Source organism: Saimiri boliviensis, chromosome 11 (assembly GCF_048565385.1).
Source record: "Saimiri boliviensis isolate mSaiBol1 chromosome 11, mSaiBol1.pri, whole genome shotgun sequence".
In the NCBI taxonomy this organism is placed as follows: Eukaryota; Metazoa; Chordata; class Mammalia; order Primates; family Cebidae; genus Saimiri; species Saimiri boliviensis.
In genome coordinates this window covers 2,398,293-2,415,369 of record NC_133459.1, presented here as the reverse complement: position 1 = coordinate 2,415,369, position 17,077 = coordinate 2,398,293, and the positions used below count along the sequence as shown (strand labels likewise).

The 17,077-nt window shown below is 65.0% G+C and overlaps 1 protein-coding gene across 5 annotated transcripts in view; it reads left to right on the top strand.

Annotated features, from left to right (window-relative positions):
- Positions 1-15,167, top strand: part of MEGF6 (multiple EGF like domains 6) — a 121,426-nt gene extending 106,259 nt beyond the window's left edge. For 3 of the 5 annotated variants that reach the window (XM_074379956.1, XM_074379958.1, XM_074379960.1), the window contains 21 exons: positions 134-268; positions 356-490; positions 3,828-3,953; positions 4,446-4,577; positions 4,661-4,789; positions 4,960-5,091; positions 5,674-5,802; positions 5,882-6,010; positions 6,741-6,869; positions 7,694-7,822; positions 7,942-8,070; positions 8,184-8,315; positions 8,504-8,632; positions 9,261-9,389; positions 10,353-10,481; positions 10,609-10,737; positions 10,980-11,108; positions 11,217-11,345; positions 12,078-12,206; positions 13,804-13,851; positions 14,139-15,167. In XM_074379956.1, coding sequence (XP_074236057.1) covers positions 134-268; positions 356-490; positions 3,828-3,953; positions 4,446-4,577; positions 4,661-4,789; positions 4,960-5,091; positions 5,674-5,802; positions 5,882-6,010; positions 6,741-6,869; positions 7,694-7,822; positions 7,942-8,070; positions 8,184-8,315; positions 8,504-8,632; positions 9,261-9,389; positions 10,353-10,481; positions 10,609-10,737; positions 10,980-11,108; positions 11,217-11,345; positions 12,078-12,206; positions 13,804-13,851; positions 14,139-14,200 — 2,579 coding nt within the window. In that variant the 3' untranslated portion in view covers positions 14,201-15,167. Of the gene's footprint in view, positions 1-133; positions 269-355; positions 491-3,827; positions 3,954-4,445; positions 4,578-4,660; positions 4,790-4,959; positions 5,092-5,673; positions 5,803-5,881; positions 6,011-6,740; positions 6,870-7,693; positions 7,823-7,941; positions 8,071-8,183; positions 8,316-8,503; positions 8,633-9,260; positions 9,390-10,352; positions 10,482-10,608; positions 10,738-10,966; positions 11,109-11,216; positions 11,346-12,077; positions 12,207-13,803; positions 13,852-14,138 lie in introns of those variants that run through there. The other 2 variants (XM_074379957.1, XM_074379959.1) reach the window with 2 other exon arrangements.
- The last annotated feature ends 1,910 nt before the right edge of the window (positions 15,168-17,077 follow it).

Genomic DNA, 17,077 nt, shown 5'->3' with positions numbered 1-17,077 from the left:
GGGAGGGAAGGGGCAGTGGGCTGCAGGAGGAGAGCTGGGCGAGGACAGCTCCCTGCAGGATTTTGGCCAGTGGAAGCGGGCTGGGAGGGTGGGGCTGCAGCTGGGAGCCCCCCTCACAGCTCTGTGGGCGCAGCCTGCCCACCGTGGGCTTTTGGGCCGGGCTGCTCAGAGGAGTGCCAGTGCGTGCAGCCACACACGAGGTCCTGTGACAAGAGGGACGGCAGCTGCTCCTGCAAGGCCGGCTTTTGGGGCGAGCGCTGTCAGGCAGGTGAGTCCAGGCATGGGGACTGGGGGGCGCCGGGGCCAGCTGACTTGGGGCCGGCTGACTCCACTCACCCCTCTCTCCCGCCTGCAGAGTGCGAGCCGGGCTACTTTGGGCCAGGGTGCCGTCAGGTGTGCACCTGCCCATCGGGCGTGGCCTGCGACCCTGCGAGCGGCACGTGTGGGAAGCAGTGTCCTGCTGGCTTCCAGGGTGAGGACTGTGGCCAAGGTGAGTGGGTGGCTCCTGGGCCTCTTGGCAGTCTCAGTTTGGGGTCCGGGCAGCCTGCCCAGCTGGGGGCTGAGCTTCAGAAGGGCTGCATAGCTGCCACCATCATCCCCCTTTGCCTGGGCCCAGGTGGTGCCTGCTACTGGTGTCAGCGGGACAGCTTGTCGTGAGGCAATGGTGTGGCTGCTCGTCTGAGTCTGGTCTGCTTAGGGCAGGGGCTGCTCTGTCTGCCAGGGTCTGGCCCGGAGAGGGGTCGGTGCTTCTCCAAACTCACCCTCACTCACTCGCTCCTTCTACGACTGGAACAGACTGGGTTCTCTGGGAGGCTGGGGCAGCAGCTCCCGCTTCGTGTGTGAGCTGGCAGCAGAGAGGCTGTCCCTGGGGGTGGCAGTTCGGAAAGCAGTCTGGGCTGCAGTGGTGGCCTGGGGACATGGCTGCAGGCCCCTGCACATGGACGCTGTGGCCTGGGTGTGAGCAGGCACAGAGCTGGGGAGCCCCATGCTCACATGGCAGGCAGGGGAGGAGGCTGTTAGGAGCTGGCTGAGAGATGGGCTGGCCATGTCCGTGCTGAGGTGTCCCCGGGAGGCTTGAGGACCTACTCCCCGACGTGACTGCAGCCCAGCCTGATGGGGCTGGGGACTTTGCCAAGAGGGCTGGGGAGGTGGGGGCATCCCGGCTGCCCTGGCTTGTGCTGGCGGGAGGTGCAATCAATGACAAGGACAATGGCGTGCAGTCCTGGCCAAGCAGAAAGCTGACCAAGCTGGTGTGAGGCTCAGAGCCGCAGGACGGTCGCTCCTCAGTCTCATGACCAGGGTAGGAAATACCTCAGTGTGTCATCGGCTTCTGAGGGGAAGGAAAATGGCCTCAGCTGAGTAACGGAGCTGCCACGGCAGCTGCTGACGGGGCCTGGGCGGGTGGGAGCCTCCCTTGGGGCGGTGCTCACAGTCCATGCCCAGTGGCCGGGAGAGACAGGAGCCACGAGGGCCTGCCGTGTGACCAGCATAACCATGGCCTGGGCTGGAGAGGGACCCACAAGCCCGGTGCCAGCCCCTCCCCTGCCTCCCTTGAGACCACACCGGGGGATGTCTAGACTCAAGCCCCACAGCCTGGGCCCTCCCCCGCCGCCTCCATCTGGGGAATGAGAAGGGGCCCGCAGAGGGAGCAGCGTCCACCCAAGGACCCAGCAGCCAGCTTAGGCCACCCTGGTCCCAGCCATCAAGGGTCAGAGCGCTCTGGGCCAGGACCCCCAACCTGGACTCCCAGGAGCTCTGTGATCTCAGGCCAGTGGGCAGCAGCTCTGAGTGCTGGCTTCCCATCTGTACACACGTCCTAGAGCTTCACGAGTGCGTGGATGTGAGCCTCGGCTCCTCCTGACTCCCTGGCATCCTTTCCCCACCCTTCCTCCCACTCCCCACCACCAAACATGCACACACATACATGCACACACCACTCGAACGCACACACGTGAATGCAGGCCGATGCATGCACACGCACGCCAGCAGCTCACCCTCCCCTGATGCCTGTGACCCTCCTGCCAGTCTCCACTCTGCACACCAGAGATGGTGAGAAGGCCTCGCCAGAGAAGCACCGCCACAGCTCCCAGAGCCCCTAGTTCCTGAGAGAGGGCAGAGTCCTCCCCTGCCCCTCCCCTGCCCCCTACCTGTCCTGCCTGGAGGGCAATGGCACGATCTCGGCTCACCGCAACCTCTGCCTTCCAGGTTCAAGTGATTCTCCTGCCTCAGCTTCTGGAGTAGCTGGGACTACAGGCATCTGCCACCACGCCCAACTAATTTTTTTGCATTTTTAGTAGAGACATGGTTTCACTATGTCATTCAGGCTGTTCTCTAACTCCTGACCTCAGGCGATCCACCCGCCTCTGCCTCCCAAAGTGCTAGGATTACAGGTGTGAGCCACCATGCCCGGCCCCTTCTTTTCTTTAAGAGCCTCTGGTGCTTTGAGGATAAGCCATAGGTGATGGCCCCTGCGTGTTGATAGAAAGCCCCCCTGCTCATAGTTGGAGCTGGGCAGCACTCATCTGCCCCACTTAATGGAGAGGGGGCTCCCTGAGGCCCTGCAGGGCTGCTATGACCAGCGACCCCCACCCTGTGCACACCGCCCAGTGCCCTAGGGTACGCTGAGTGCCAAGCCTGTAGTCCCAGGGATGTGCCAGTGTCCCTGTGGGCGGGCGCCCCTGGAGATTGGCCCTTGTGACAAGAGTTCACCAGCGTATGTCCTCAGGGCCTCAGCGGGGCCAGGCCTGGTGCTACCCCTGTGTTACCAGCTCCTCCCAGGCAGGACACGTGCTGGCTCTCAGCCCTGCTGTGGGTGTTCTGACATGTGGGCTCTGTGGCTCCTTGGCCTGCAGCACAACAGGGTCTCTGTCGACTGCCTTCTTGGGTCTGCTGCGATGGCATCATGGACCCAGCGAAAAATTTAGTTTCAGCTGCAGACTGGGCATTAGAGTGGCTGCACCTCACTGGGGCAGGGGGGAAGGCTTCTCTACCACTGGAGCTCCCAGCCAAGCCTCACACTCTGTTGTCCCTGGGGGGAGGCCAAGGCCGGGCCCTGAAAGGCAGGGCAGGCCTGGAGGGCTGCTCCAGAGCTCCCAGCACCCATGGCTCGGCCAGGCCCTGGGGAGCAGCCCTGCAGGCCCCCTCCATGGGGGTTCGCTCCTCAGCACCTACATTCTCTCCCGAGGTCCCCCTTTCCAGATGCTCTGACTCCCTGGCTTCTGTGCTCCCTGGGGTCTCATTCACCTGCCAAGTGGAGGAGGGGGTCCCTAGGCCTTCAGGGGGTCCCCTGCAGTCTCCATTCTAGCCCCACCCCACAGGGAGCAGGCGGTAGGTGGCTCTGGGGGTGCAGTGAGTGAGTGAGTGCACAGCCTCCCTAGCTCTAGGGTCGAGTCCCTGTGAGAGGGTCCTAGCTGGGTGGAGGAGCGGGAGACACTGTACCAGCATTGCCAGGTCAGGCTGAGGGCACACGGTCCTCGGGTGACTGTGGTAGGGGAGGAAGAGCAGGCCCTACTCGGGCTCCGGGAGCTCTCCAGGGTCCTGGACGGCCCGAGGGCGCTGCTTCAGCCTCTCCCAGGCTGCCGCCGGGGCCCTACCCCTCCCCGGTCCTCCCATCTGTCAGCGCCCCCTTCACCCCTCACCTGCCTGTTCCTGGGAGCTGCCTGGGCACTCCAGGGACCCCAGCTGTGCTCAGCAGCCCCCCTGGGACTAGAGCCAGAGCCCATGTGGGGAGTCGTGGGAGGCACATTTGCCAGGAGCGCCTGGGGAAAAGGCTCCGGCCCGGCGGCTCTATGTGGGGTGGCTGAGGCCCCTCATGCTTCCTCCTGCAGAGTGCCCAGTGGGGACGTTCGGAGTGAACTGCTCGGGCTCCTGCTCCTGTCGGGGGGCCCTCTGCCACGGGGTCACGGGGCAGTGCCAGTGCCCGCCGGGGAGGACAGGGGAAGACTGTGGGGCAGGTGAGTGCGGCGGCAGTCCCAGTTCTGCCTCCCGGACTGCAGGGCTCCAAGCTGGTGGGGCCCTGAACTGTGGGGTCCCAGCCCTTCGGATTCCAGGCCTGTCTAGAGCTCATGGTGCACTGCCTGGGGTAGGGAGTGGGGGTCTGTGGCTGCCCCACCAAGCTCTTGGGGCCTGTGGGCTGCCCTCCCAGGCTGCTCCCTCTGCACGAGGCTCCCAGTCTCTAACCGGCTGGGTTCCTTGTGTTGCCAGCTGAACTGTGCCTGGGGCTGGGGCTTCCCTCCCGTGGGTGGGCACCCCAAAGCCCGCAGCCCCAGGAGGTGCCTGGGGCCTCTGAAGACCAGATTCTCTCCCCTCCCTGGGGCAGGCCGAGATGGTAACAGTGGTCCCCCCTCCTCGGCCGTGGCTCTGGGGGCATCGTGCCATGTTATGTGTATTGATGTGTTGAGCAAGGGCAGCTCTGGCACTGACTGGCCATGGGGGGTGGGCACTAGATTGTCCCGAGGGCCGCTGGGGGCTGGGCTGCCAGGAGATCTGCCCGTCGTGCCAGCATGGTGCCCGCTGTGACCCTGAGACTGGAGCCTGTCTGTGCCTCCCTGGCTTCGTCGGCAGCCTCTGCCAGGATGGTGAGTGAGCTGGAGCCACCCCTGAGCCTGTAACCCGGGGTGGGCAGCCAGGCCCCCACTCACCCTCTCTCACTTGCCTGCAGTGTGCCCAGCAGGCTGGTTTGGTCCCAGCTGCCAGACAAGGTGCTCTTGTGCCAATGATGGGCACTGCCACCCCGCCACTGGACGCTGCAGCTGTGCCCCCGGGTGGACCGGCTTCAGCTGCCAGAGAGGTACAGGGTTGCCCTTTGTCCAGATGTTCCTCCCTTCCTTGTCCCGGAGAGGCCTCCTCCCAGGGGCCAAGAGGAATGGGGGCTTGCAGGAGGCCGTGCCCTAGTCCTGAGGTGCCCCTGTGCCTGACTTGGCTGTGGCCTGCGTCGGATGACCCCGGGTTCTTTTGCAGCCTGTGACAGCGGGCACTGGGGACCTGACTGCAGCCGCCCCTGCAACTGCAGCACTGGCCACGGGAGCTGCCACGCCGTCACTGGCCTGTGTGTGTGCGAGGCTGGCTACGTGGGCCCGCGGTGCGAGCAGCGTGAGTCCTGGCCCTGGCCGCACCCCCTCCTGTGCTCGCACACACGCGCAAACACAGGCACAGTGGGCCGGCCCCGGCCTGCCTTCCTGTGCCTTCCCTGAGCTTGCCCAGCCCCCACCACCCCACTCCACAGCCTGGACCAAGGCCCCACCCTCCCACCAACCTGCACCAGGCTCACCCAGAGCCCCAGCAGGAAGGGGCAGGGCCTGTCCCACTCCCGTGGGAGGCCTCACACCTGGGGGTCAGAGGAAGGGGTCTGCTTAAGCCAGGCCAGTGCCCCTCGGTCTGTGCCCCCCAAGGCTTGGTTGGTGGCACTGGGGAAGGCCTGGGCAGGGTGTCCTAGAGACAGTCACAGGGGAGTTTCCCATCCCTAAAGCTGACACCTGGAGCTCTCTCAAGCCTCCCATGGCCCCGCCTGGGTGGGGGACAAAGCATGTGAGTGAGCCCAGTCTCCCCTGGGTGGGAAGGGGCTTCTCACGAGCCAGCCTGTCCCACAGTCCTGAGGATGGTGGCGAGGCGGGGGCACAGCTGCGTCAGGCTCCTGGGCCTCAGGCTGATGGTGGGCCGGGCCGCGTGTTTCAGGGTGTCCCCAGGGCCGCTTTGGGCCTGGCTGTGAGCAGCGGTGCCAGTGTCAGCATGGAGCAGCCTGTGACCACGTCAGCGGGGCCTGCACCTGCCCTGCCGGCTGGAGGGGCACCTTCTGTGAGCGTGGTGAGTTGGGGTACAGGCAGGGGCCGGGCCGGGCAGCCCCCAGTGTGGGCCCCTCCACCTCACTGCCCGCTGCCCGCAGCCTGCCCGGCCGGCTTCTTTGGCTTAGACTGCCGCAGCGCCTGCAACTGCACCGCGGAAGCCGCCTGCGACGCCATGAACGGCTCCTGCCTCTGCCCCGCTGGCCGCTGGGGCCCCCACTGTGCCGAGGGTGCGTGAGCTCCCTGCCCAGCCCAGGGTGCTGCAGGAGGGGGTGCCGGGTCCTCCGTGGGAGACTCCCTCCTAGACCTGTCCCGAGTGTCCAGAGCCACCAGGCAGCCCCCTGAGAACGTCGCTTTGCTCACTTGGGCCAGAGTGTTGGTCATTTTTTTGGCCACTCTGCTGAGTAGGTGGCCTGGGCCAGAAGGAGGGGACCCCAGCAGATCTGCCCAGCCGCCTGGGATCTGCCGCCAGCCCCTGGGATCCTGCCTGCCCCAGGCTCTGACCAGCCCTCTCCACCTGCAGCCTGCCCAGCCCGCACCCACAGGCGTAATTGCAGCCAGGTCTGTGCCTGCTTTAACAGGGCCTCCTGTGACCCTGCCTATGGGCAGTGCCACTGTGCCCTGGCTGGATGGGGCCCTCCTGCCTGTGTGGTAAGCCCTGCCCAGGAGTCCAGGGACCAGAGTCCAGGCCTGAGTGAGGGTGCTGGCCTCATGCGGAGCCCACAGGACACCTGGCACCTGGGGGAGGGAGGAGGGGGACATTAGGGCCGAGGACTGTGCCTCTCACGTGTGCCCCTCTCCAGGCAGGGACGGTGAGTCCAGGAAGGGCCTGGCAGGTCATCCTAGAGGCACCTCCTGAAAGGTCCCTGACCCCAAAGTCCAACATTAGGCTGGAAAGCCAGACGTGCCACGGGGCCAGCTGGCTGGGGCTGCAAGTTGCTTCCTCTTCCCCGGCCCCAGCCTGCCCTGCCGGCCTGTATGGCCACAACTGTCAACATTCCTGCCTCTGCCAGAATGGAGGGACCTGTGACCCTGTCTCAGGCCACTGTGCATGCCCGGAGGGCTGGGCCGGCCTGGCCTGTGAGAAGGGTGAGCACTGGGTGGCAGAGGAGGGGCGTCCCCCAGCGTGGGTGGTGCAGCCTGGCCTGCAGGCCTAGGAGGGCTCCCAGGTCGGGGGACAGTGCCCTGGGGTGTAGGCTTCGGGCTTGTGTGCAGGAAGCATGGGCTGGGGTCTCCTGGGTCCCAGGAGGCAGGACCGTCACCCTCATTCTGCTGTCCTGCCAATGTCAGAGCTGCCGGCTGAGCACCGAGGGTTCCCGTTGGGAGGGTCTGGACCCGGGAAGCTAACCCGTGGGGGCGGAATGGCACTGCTTTGCCTTGGCGGGGGTGTGTGGCCCTGGCCAGCCCAGTGGTGGGTGGAACGGAGGAGGATCTGGGGCTCAGGGGCCCTGCCTGTTTCCTGTGTGCAGAGAGAGGCCCCTTCAACCTTGTCCTGGAGCCTGTACTGGCTGGGGGCCTCCGGCTGGTGAGGGTCCGGCTGCGGCTGCTGTGCCAGCAAGGCCTGGTCCACCCAGCGGGCCTCAGCACCCCCCCGGAGCCCAGACACTCGGGCACCAGGGCAACACCCCCTGGTTCCTCACAGGCCCCACCTCCCCCCCAGGCCCCTGACACCAGCTCCATTCCAGCAGGGGCGCGTCCCCACTGCTTGGGTGCAGGCTGGGCGGCCCCTTGGGTCTGCTGTCTGGGGGAGGCCTGGGCCCTTGGCTGGCCTCAGGCTCTTCCTGGCTCCTGTCACCTCATCACCTCGGAGCTGAGCCCTGGCTGCCATCCCCGCCTCCCTTCTCCTGACTTTCCTTGGGGCGGGGCTGCCAGAGGCTGAGCTCTCAGCCCTCCTGTCCGTCCCATCCCTGCAGCCTGCGCCGAGGGCACATTCGGGCCTGGCTGTGAGGGGCGCTGTGCCTGCCGGCGGGGAGCCCCCTGCCACCACGTCACCGGGGCCTGCCTCTGCCCCCCGGGGTGGGGGGGCTCCAGGTGTGAGAATGGTGAGTTCAGCTGGTACCGGGTGGGTCCTACCCACAGTGCCCGCTCCCAGCCTGTTCTGGCCTGTGGTTCCCCAGGGGCCCCTGCCATGGAGGCCTCCCTAGCCCGCATGTTTCTGCAGTCTGTCTGCGGGGCTGGTTTGGAGAGGCCTGTGCCCAGCGCTGCAGCTGCCCGCCCGGCGCTGCCTGCCACCACGTCACCGGGGCCTGCCGCTGCCCCCCCGGCTTCACCGGCTCCAGCTGCGAGCAGAGTAAGGGCTCCCAAGCCCCCACCTGGAGGAAGGACTGGGTGGGGGGAATCCAGAGATGCTGCCCGTTCCTTGGCTGGGCTGGGCCTGGACCAACCTGGCCTGTCTGCACCCAGCCTGCCCGCCTGGCCGCTTTGGGGAGGACTGTTTACGGATGTGCCGGTGTCCCGGTGAGAACCAGGCCTGCCACCCTGCCACTGGGCTCTGTGAGTGTGCTGCTGGCTACCACGGCCCTGACTGCCGGCAACGTGAGTGCTGCCCGGGCCCCCAGCGAGCTCCGGAGTCCTGCCGGCCGTGCTGGGCCCCAGCTCCCCTGGTCCTTGGGAAGGCCCTCGTCTGGGGGTGGAAGACGGAACATATGGGGACCGTGCTGTGTTCAGCAGCAGCGGGGAAGCCTCCAGTCCCTCTCCTTGCAGCCAGCCCCCTCTCCCTGCAGGTTGCTTGCCCGGGCGGTATGGGCCAGGCTGTGAACAGCTGTGTGGGTGTCTCAACGGGGGCTCCTGCGATGCGGCCACGGGGGCCTGCCGCTGTCCTGCTGGGTTCCTCGGTCCCGACTGCAGCCTCAGTGAGTGGCTGGTGGTAGCAGGGCTGAGTGGCACCTCCTGCGTCTCCGGGGTAGGGCGAGTAGCCTGCAAGAGGACAACTCCGCTGCCCACCTCCCTGCCCGTCGACCCCTCTGGCTGGGCCTGGCTGAAAGCAGTGTTCAGGCAGCGGGGCAGAACAGACGTGCCACCCCGTGGGTGCCTGTGTGGCCCCAGGTCCCCGCCAGGCTTCCAAGCTCTGCCCCCACACCTGCTGTGCCTGGTGACCTGCACCGTGTCTACCAGGGGCTTGAGCAGAGCCAGGCACAGAGGTCAGCTGGGCAGCTCAGCTGTGGCCTAGTGTCCTGCCGGGAAACGCGCCTTCTTCCTGAGTCCTACGGGGCCTTTCCACTTCTGGGACCCCGGCAGAGCTGACCCCGCGGTGGGCGGGGGTGGCAGTGAGTCACTACAGAGCAGGTGGCAGCAGCTTGGCTCCTGCAGGGCCTGCAGGTGGAGGAGAGATGACTGGGTGGCTGCTTGGCAGCTGGCTGGCCCCACCCGGTCTGGGGCAGACACAGGGTCACCTCACCCTGTCCCATCCCATCCCACCTGCGGGGCTGGCCAGGCAGGGAGAGAAGGGAAGCCAGCCCCCCTCACCTTCCTCCCCGGCAGCATGTCCGAAGGGCCGCTCCGGTCCCAACTGCACCCACGTGTGTGAGTGTGGGCAGGAGGGGGCCTGTGACCCTGTGACCGGCACCTGCCTCTGTCCCCCGGGAAGAGCTGGCGTCCACTGTGAGCAAGGTGAGTGTTCACTCTGGAAGGCGTGCTCACCTGCCCTTCAGAGATGTCACTGGATTAGCCATGGGGACACTGGAGGGGTGGCCCAGCCCAGGCTCCTGCACGCCCTGGCTGCCACAGCTCCCCACTTGACCCTGGGGCTGAGGCGAGACTGCCGTAGCGTGTGCTGACTGCACTGCCCTGCTTGGGGGAATGGTCCGTCCCACGCCACCCCAGCCCCTGCCTCCACACTCGGCCCCTGAGGCTCAGGCAAGCCAGTGACCTCATCCTCATCACAGTGACTGTGGGGGCTGCAGGCCTGCCTGGCCCCTCACAGGAGGGATTGGTGGCCGCCTTCTGCCTGAGGGCAGAGTCCTTCTGGCCCTTTCTGCCAGGCCCAGGGACCAGGGACCGAAGGCCTGGTCTCACCCTTAGTCCGCTTCACGGGGCTGGCTGCCCCAACATCAGTTCTTGGCCTTCGGGGCTCATTGGGAGCCTGTGGCAGCAGAGGGTTTAGCCGGGAGGTAGCCCGGCCCCGCCTCACTCCCAGGAGGGGTAGTCCTGTCAGGCCGGTCATCAGGTATCAGGCTGTAGCAGCAGGGCCGTGGCCCACCACCTCTGAGCCCACGGCAGCCCGGCCACGCTTCTTCTCAGGCCTGGAGGATATACACTCGCTCCCAAGCTGGAGACAGTTGGTGCACAGGGGGCCGCTGCCTCCATGAAGCCTTCCAGGAAGCCCTCCCGCAGGCTCACTCAGCCTCTCCATCACTCAGCCACCATCGGTTCCCAGACCAGGCCTGGCACTTGCAGCCTGAGATGACCAATGAATGAGAGGGTGCGGCTGGTGCCAGTCCCTGCCCTTGGGTGGACATTGGCACTGACGGGCCTCAGGAAGCATTTGCTGACTGTCAGCCTGTGGGGACACGTCCCCGGAGGGAGCCCAGCCCTTGGCCAGAGCTCCAGGCAGCACCTCCTTTCTGTCCCCAGGCTGCCCCCAGAACCGGTTTGGCGTGGGCTGTGAGCACATCTGCTCCTGCAGAAACGGGGGCCTGTGCCACGCCGCCAACGGCAGCTGCTCCTGTAGCCTGGGCTGGATGGGGCCACAGTGCGAGCTGGGTGAGTGTGCGAGGCCCGCTGGACCCCAGGATCCCTTCGGGGATGCGCCCTGGGCTGCCACAGCATTGGGCAAGGCTGGTGCCTGAGGGACCGTCCTCCTGCCCCGCCCGCCCTGCTCTGCCTGCAGCTTGTCCCCCTGGGCGCTATGGAGCCGCCTGCCGTCTGGAGTGTTCCTGCCGCAACAATGGCACGTGTGAGCCCGCCACGGGCGCCTGCCGCTGCGGCCCCGGCTTCTACGGCCAGGCCTGCGAGCACCGTGAGTTTTGGGCCTGGGCAGCTGGGCTGGGGCCCACTCTGAGCCACTGTCCGCTCCTCCCGTGTGGGTGACCTGGGCAGCAGTGAAGTGGCGGGGAGCCAGCAGCAGTGGGGAAGGATGAGGAAGGGCAGGAGGGGGCTTCTCACGGGTCCCTGAATTGGCCGGTTTTACTCACTCTGGGCAAACTGGATATTTCTGCCACCATGTGCCCTGGGCTCCTGGTAACCAGTGTCCTCCTTCAGCCTGTCCCCCTGGCTTCCACGGGGCTGGCTGTCAGGGGGTGTGCCAGTGTCAACACGGAGCCCCCTGCGACTCCATCAGTGGCCGGTGCCTCTGCCCTGCTGGCTTCTACGGCCACTTCTGTGAGAAGGGTGAGTGTCTCCTGCCCTCCTCCTCCCCAGCCTGAACCCCCACTCCCCGGCCCCATCCCGTCTGGGTGTAGGGCAGAAGGAGGACACTGAGCCCACTGCCCTCACCAGGGTGTGAGCCAGGCTCATTTGGAGAAGGCTGCCACCAGCGGTGTGACTGCGATGGGGGGGCACCCTGTGACCCTGTCACCGGCCTCTGCCTTTGTCCACCTGGGCGCTCAGGACCCACCTGTAACCTGGGTGAGTCTGGGGTCCTGCCCAGGAAGGTCGTGGGTGTGGGTCTCCGTCACTGACCAGTATCAATCAGTTTGGCCCTACCTGTGCCAGTCCTGGGCTGGGCACCGTGCCATCCTGTGGCCTCTGCACCTGGCCCATGTGCCCTGGGGGTGGAGTCAGCTGCTGGGACAGGCGGTGCCCAGCACGGCCCTCCTGCTGGAGGCTTAGGCCAGGCCCTGCCCTGTGGCTGCCCGCAACATCCAGGAAGGCCATGGTCATGGTGGGGGGCTCCGGCTGGCTAGAAAGAATTCCCTGATCTGCCAGCTGTGGATGGAGGGGCATGGAGGGGGCTGTGGCCCCTCTAGTCCAGAGGGCCCTACCTGGGGATGGGAGGGGTCCTGCTGCTGGGGCTGCATACCTGGCCTTGTGGCTCTTGGGCCTGCTGTGCCCTGAGGAGGCATCCCTGATCACTGGCTCCCATTTGCTCTCCTGGGGCAAGGCAGGCACGTAGTGACTCTGGGTGTGTACCTGGGGCCTGGGCTTTCTCAGGCAGGGGCTCACAGTCTGCAGAATGTGGCCGAGGAAGGTAGGGCAGGGACTGTTTACCCCTCAGGGAAGCCGAGGCCTAGCGCCCCCATAACCCCAAGCAGAAGGCTTCACTCCACCTGGGCTCTCCTGGTGGCCCCAAGGCCCAGGGTGCCCGGCCTGGGGAAGGCAGGGATCACGCTCAGGTCTGCCTCCCCCTGCCCCTTGCAGATTGCAGAAGAGGCCACTTCGGGCCCAGCTGCATCCTGCACTGTGACTGCGGGGGTGGGGCTGACTGCGACCCTGTCAGTGGACAGTGTCACTGTGTGGATGGCTACATGGGGCCCACGTGCCGGGAAGGTGAGTTGGGCTCCTGTGGGGGGGGCGGAGGGGAAGTCATCATCCCCGTCAGCTTCAGCTCCATCCTGGCAAGGACCCGTCTCTCACCCACTGCAGAGTTGGCTGGGCCGCCCTATGGCTGTTCAGCCATAGCAAATGTCATCTGTCCCTGCCCAGTACCGAGTGTCACTTGGCTTCTGACTGGTGGAGTGTGAGCTTCCCAGTCACTTAACCAGGGGACGGGTGGGCTGTGCTGCCGGCCAGAAGCAGCCCATCCTTCCCAGCCCTAGCAGCTGCAAGGGTGGGCTACAGATTTCCTCGGGGGGCCTGAAGAGGGCCGTGACCCCATGGCAGGGCTGGGTCACCCAGCATGGACGGACGCTGGCCATCCCCGCCCCTCCTGCCCCCACACACATGCACCAGGGTGTGAAGGTGTGTCTGTGCACAATATGCAACAGTGTGGGCAGCAGGTTGTGTGTGTGCATGTGTGCCAGGACGTGTTGGCAACTAGTGTGTGCCGGTACATGCATGCAGTCCTGACGGGCAGCAGATGCCTGTGTGTGCTGCTGTGTCCCGTGTGTGTCAGTGTGTGAATGTGGCCAGCGTGTCTCTGCAATAGTGCACGCATGTGTGGCCGGGGGGCACAGGCGTGTGTGCCAGGCATGTGTGAGCGTGCTCCAGCAGCTGTGTGCAGGTGGCTCCTTAGCCCCTGGTCCTGAGGCTGTGCTGCAATGTGCTGTCTGTGAGCAGTGCTTTTGGGATGCCCCACTGGCCAGCCCAGGCTTTGCTGCCGCCCGCACGCCTCCCGTGTTCCCCCAGCGGTGTTGGGTAAGGTGGTCTCTGCAGAGGGAAGTGAGAGGCAGTCTTGGGGCCTGAGCAGGGCAGGACATGTGGGCGGGGCAAAGGCGGGCTCCAGGCTGCAGGCTCTGCCTTTTGGCTAACTGGGAATTTCACGCTTGGGGTCCTCAGCTTGGAGACCCCCAAATACAGTCTTGACGTTGTGTATGTGTGCATTTCTTCGTGCCGCTCCAAGGTAGTCCTGATTGCATACTGTTCGGAGCCTTAAGAAGGTTTCCCCGTTTCAGTGGAGCGGAGCGGGGCGGGGCGGGGGCAAAGGCGGGACGATGGGGGGCGGGGCGATGAGGGGCGGGGCAAAGGCGGGGCGAGGAGGGGCGGGGCAGCAGCCTGTGCGCTGGTGCCGGGGACAAAAGGCTGCCCGCAGCGGCATCTAGTGGTCAGCTCTGGCACTGCACCACGGGCTGCTGGGGGCAGCGCCTTGACATTGAGCTGGAGGTCTCAGAAGCCTGGAGCCTCATGGGCAGGGTCTTGCTGGGCGTGGCGAGTCCTGGGTCCTGAGCCCTCCCCTGGAGTGGACTTGGCTTGGCATTGGGCAAAGCCCCTGATGTCGAGGGTAGCGGGGGCTTGGAGGGGCTGAGAACTTTCCTCTGGGGAGAGGGAGAGAGCCCCCACCCACCGCCAAGTGCAAAGGAGTGAGAAGGGAAGGAGGCTGTGTGGGGGAAGTGGAGTTCCCTGCAGGCCTGGGCGGGGTCACGCCTTGCAGCCATTACTGTGGCCCACTCAGGGCTAGGGGTGCTAACATGGTCTCTATCCGCTCCAGGTGGGCCCTTCCGGCTCCCCGAGAGCCCATCCGTAGCCCAGGGCCCAGGTAAGGCATGTGGGGAATGCCCACGGGCTTGCCAGGAGGGTGGATCATGGCAAAGTTAAAGAAGAGTGCTTAAGTATAATCTGGGCCCCACAGGGCAGTATCTGTTCCTGGGGTCCAGAGACCAAGGCCAGGCCAGAGCTGGGAAGGATGGTGCCCCCCCATTCCCTCCCCTGCTCTGCTCGGCTGAGCTGCTAGGGGAGGGGTGGAAGGGGCAGGTGCCAGCCCAGAACTCAGTCTGTTTAGGGAGCACCGACCCTGCACTGGACTGGCCTTTCTCCTTTCCCCAGCGGCCACACTGCCCACCTCCAGCAGACCGTCATCCCAGAGCGGTGGACCGGCGAGGCACTAGCAGAGGCAGCCCTGCGGAGCCCACCTCTCGAGTCCCAGCCAGAGGGGACCCAGGCCTTTGGTGACCACTGAGAAGGACGCTGCATGGGCCCAGAGCTCCTGGAACTGCCGTTCCTCTGAAGGCCGTGGAGAGCTGTGGACAGCCGAGCAACCCGTTGCTCTTGGAAGCTGGTGTGGCCCTGAGGAGTGAAACCTCATGTGGACGCTGGAAGAGAGGCCCCTCCCTGCTGGCTCTGCAACCCAGGGGCACGCTCCTGGCCTGGGCTGAGGAAGCCCTGCTCTCCCCGAGGCTTTGAGTCGGACCGAGGACAGGTGTGGGCGCCAGTGTGGCCCAGGGCCACTGTCCTCAGGCAGACTTTTTGGTGCTAGGCCCTGGGACCGGAAGCCCGCCCGTATTTATGTAAAGGTATTTATGGGCTGCTGCACAGCCCTTGAAGCCCGGGGTCAGCTGGCAGCTGCCCGCCGTCTCCCTCCGATCCCCAGAACCCCTGATTCAGGTCTCGCCAGGCCACCGGCGTGGGTACCATGTTGTCGGATACAATGAGTTCTAAGTTTCTCTTCAAAGAGTTACGATGTCAGCGTGCTCAGCTCTCTAATTCTTTAATTTTCTATCTTAAAGTTTAACTTTCTTGTAATTCCTTCTCCACCAGTTCTAATCAGGTCACATCTGCTCCCCTCCCCCACTCCCTCCCGACGCATCCCGGTCACCTGCCCACCCCCGGCACCTGCTCTGACAGGCCCATGACCGCCCTTCCTCCAAAACACCCACCCTGCCACTCCAGCTCCGACCCCTACTCTTTCTAAAACGGCCAGTCAGGATTAGTCTAGCTTGTGCGGTCCAACCCTAGCCAATAGTGGGGAGACACAGCAGTAGTGGTGACCCCCCAAGCCTGTGGCGGCCATCATTGCTCCATCCACGCCCCCCCCCCCTCGAACCCTTCTGTAGAAGTAAACCGCCTTGCTGGGAGGATTCGTCTTTGGGTGTTTCTTCTTTTGCGGCATCGACATTTTACTTATAACCATTCCGGGCGCCCGTCCGGGTTCACCATTCTCCTCTGGGTGGTCTCGGACCCTCTCTCGTGAGGAGGTACGTCCTGCGTCCTCACTTTACAGCAGCCTCGTGGGAAAGGGGAGGGGACCTACCCGACGTGACGAGCAAGCCCGGCCGCTCAGCAACTTGAACAACAAAAATACGCGGCAACGAAGCAACTCTGTGCATAAACCACGAGAAAGACGCTGCGGGATCTGGTCATTTCCTTGGTGGTTGCAACCAAGGTACGAAAAGCTGAAGGGAGGGGGGGAGTGGGGCGGGGGCGGGGGGAGTGGGGCGGGGGCGGGGGGAGGGGGAGAGGGGTGCGGGGGTGGGGCTGCGTGGGTGCGGGGAGTGTGGGGGAGAGGGAGAGCAGGCAGGGGGTTGGGAGTGGGGGTGGGGGAAAAGGGTGGGGAGAGGGAGGGTGGGCAGGGGGTGGGGGGAGAGGGGGTTGGGGGTGGGGATAAGAGGGGTGGGCGGAGAGGGAGAGTGAGGGGAGAGGGAGGGTGGGCAGGGGGTGGGGGAAAGGGGAGGGGGTAGAGGGGAAAGGGGGTGGCGGGGAGAGGGAGGGCGGGCAGGCGTGAAAGGGGGGTGGGGAGTGGGGGTGGGGGAAAGGGGTTGAGGAGAGGGATGGTGGGTAGGGGTGGGGGGAGAGGGGGCTGGGGGATGGGGGTAAGAGGGGTGGGGGAGAGGGAGGGTGGGGAGAGGGAGGGTGGGGAGAGGGAGGGCGGACGGGGGTGGGGGAGAGGGGGATAAGGGGGAGGGGACAGAGGGGGCGGTGGGGAGAGGGAGGGTGGGCGGGCGGGGGTGGGCAGTAAACTATTCCTTGGTGGGAATATACCAAGGCAAGAAAAGCCCCAGGGTGGGGGCGGTGAAGTACTCCTTGGTCAGGGTGGCTTGGAGGTTAAGAAGAAGTAAGAGCTCTTTCGGGGAGAACGGGCCTTCACGCCAACCTCCAACAGTGGGGAGGCCAGAAGTTTCCAACAAGGGAAGCCGGGACTCACCGTAAAATGTGAGCGATCTCCAGTAAGAGAAATCGGACCTCACCCCAAAACCAGCAAGATGGGGGTCTCCTGAGCAAGCCGGGGAGGGAGGAGGACAAAGATGGGGAGGACGGGACCCCCTCGAGGGCGCCGAGGTCTCGTGTGAAGATACCGGAAGGGCCGTGAAAGGACTACACGGAAGGAAAAGCAAGAGATGACACGACGCGGCTGTTTCGTTTGGACTCAGGGACCCGTCCTCAAGCCCTCGATCTTCTGGCCAAAGGTTGGGTCGACTGAGGATGTAACGTGCCAGCTTCTGATCCAACATGTGAGTGATGAAAGTCTAGTGTCTCAAGAAGAACTGTGTTCTCTGTGGCAGGCAGGGACCTGTCTTCCTTTTCCCCTTAAAAACAAACGGGGAAGAATCCAGTCTGGCAGCTCGGAAGGAAAAGTTAGAGCAGGCAGTCCCTGAAGACTGCAGCGCATGGGACCCCCCACGTTATCTTCCCCCGCTCAGCGACCCCAACCCTCCTCCTCAAGCAACCGCCGCCCCTTCAGATCCCATTATCCCTCCTCCTTGTAACCCTGACTCTTGGGACTCACCCTCCCAACCTAAACGCCCCTCTCTAAAAGCCTGACGTAGAGCAATGGAAAGGATAGTCAGAATTTCCCATTTCCCCCACACCTAGAGTCAGCTCTCTCTTCCCTTTGGAAGAGGTGCTGCAGGGAGTGGGGGTGGGAGGCACCGGTTTTGTAAATGCCCCTTAAGGAGCTCCAGAGTCCGGAATTGAAAAGGGAGCTTAAGCCATTACTAGATGACCCTTGCAGAGTGGCAGATCGAATTGGCCAGTTCTTAGGACCTCAG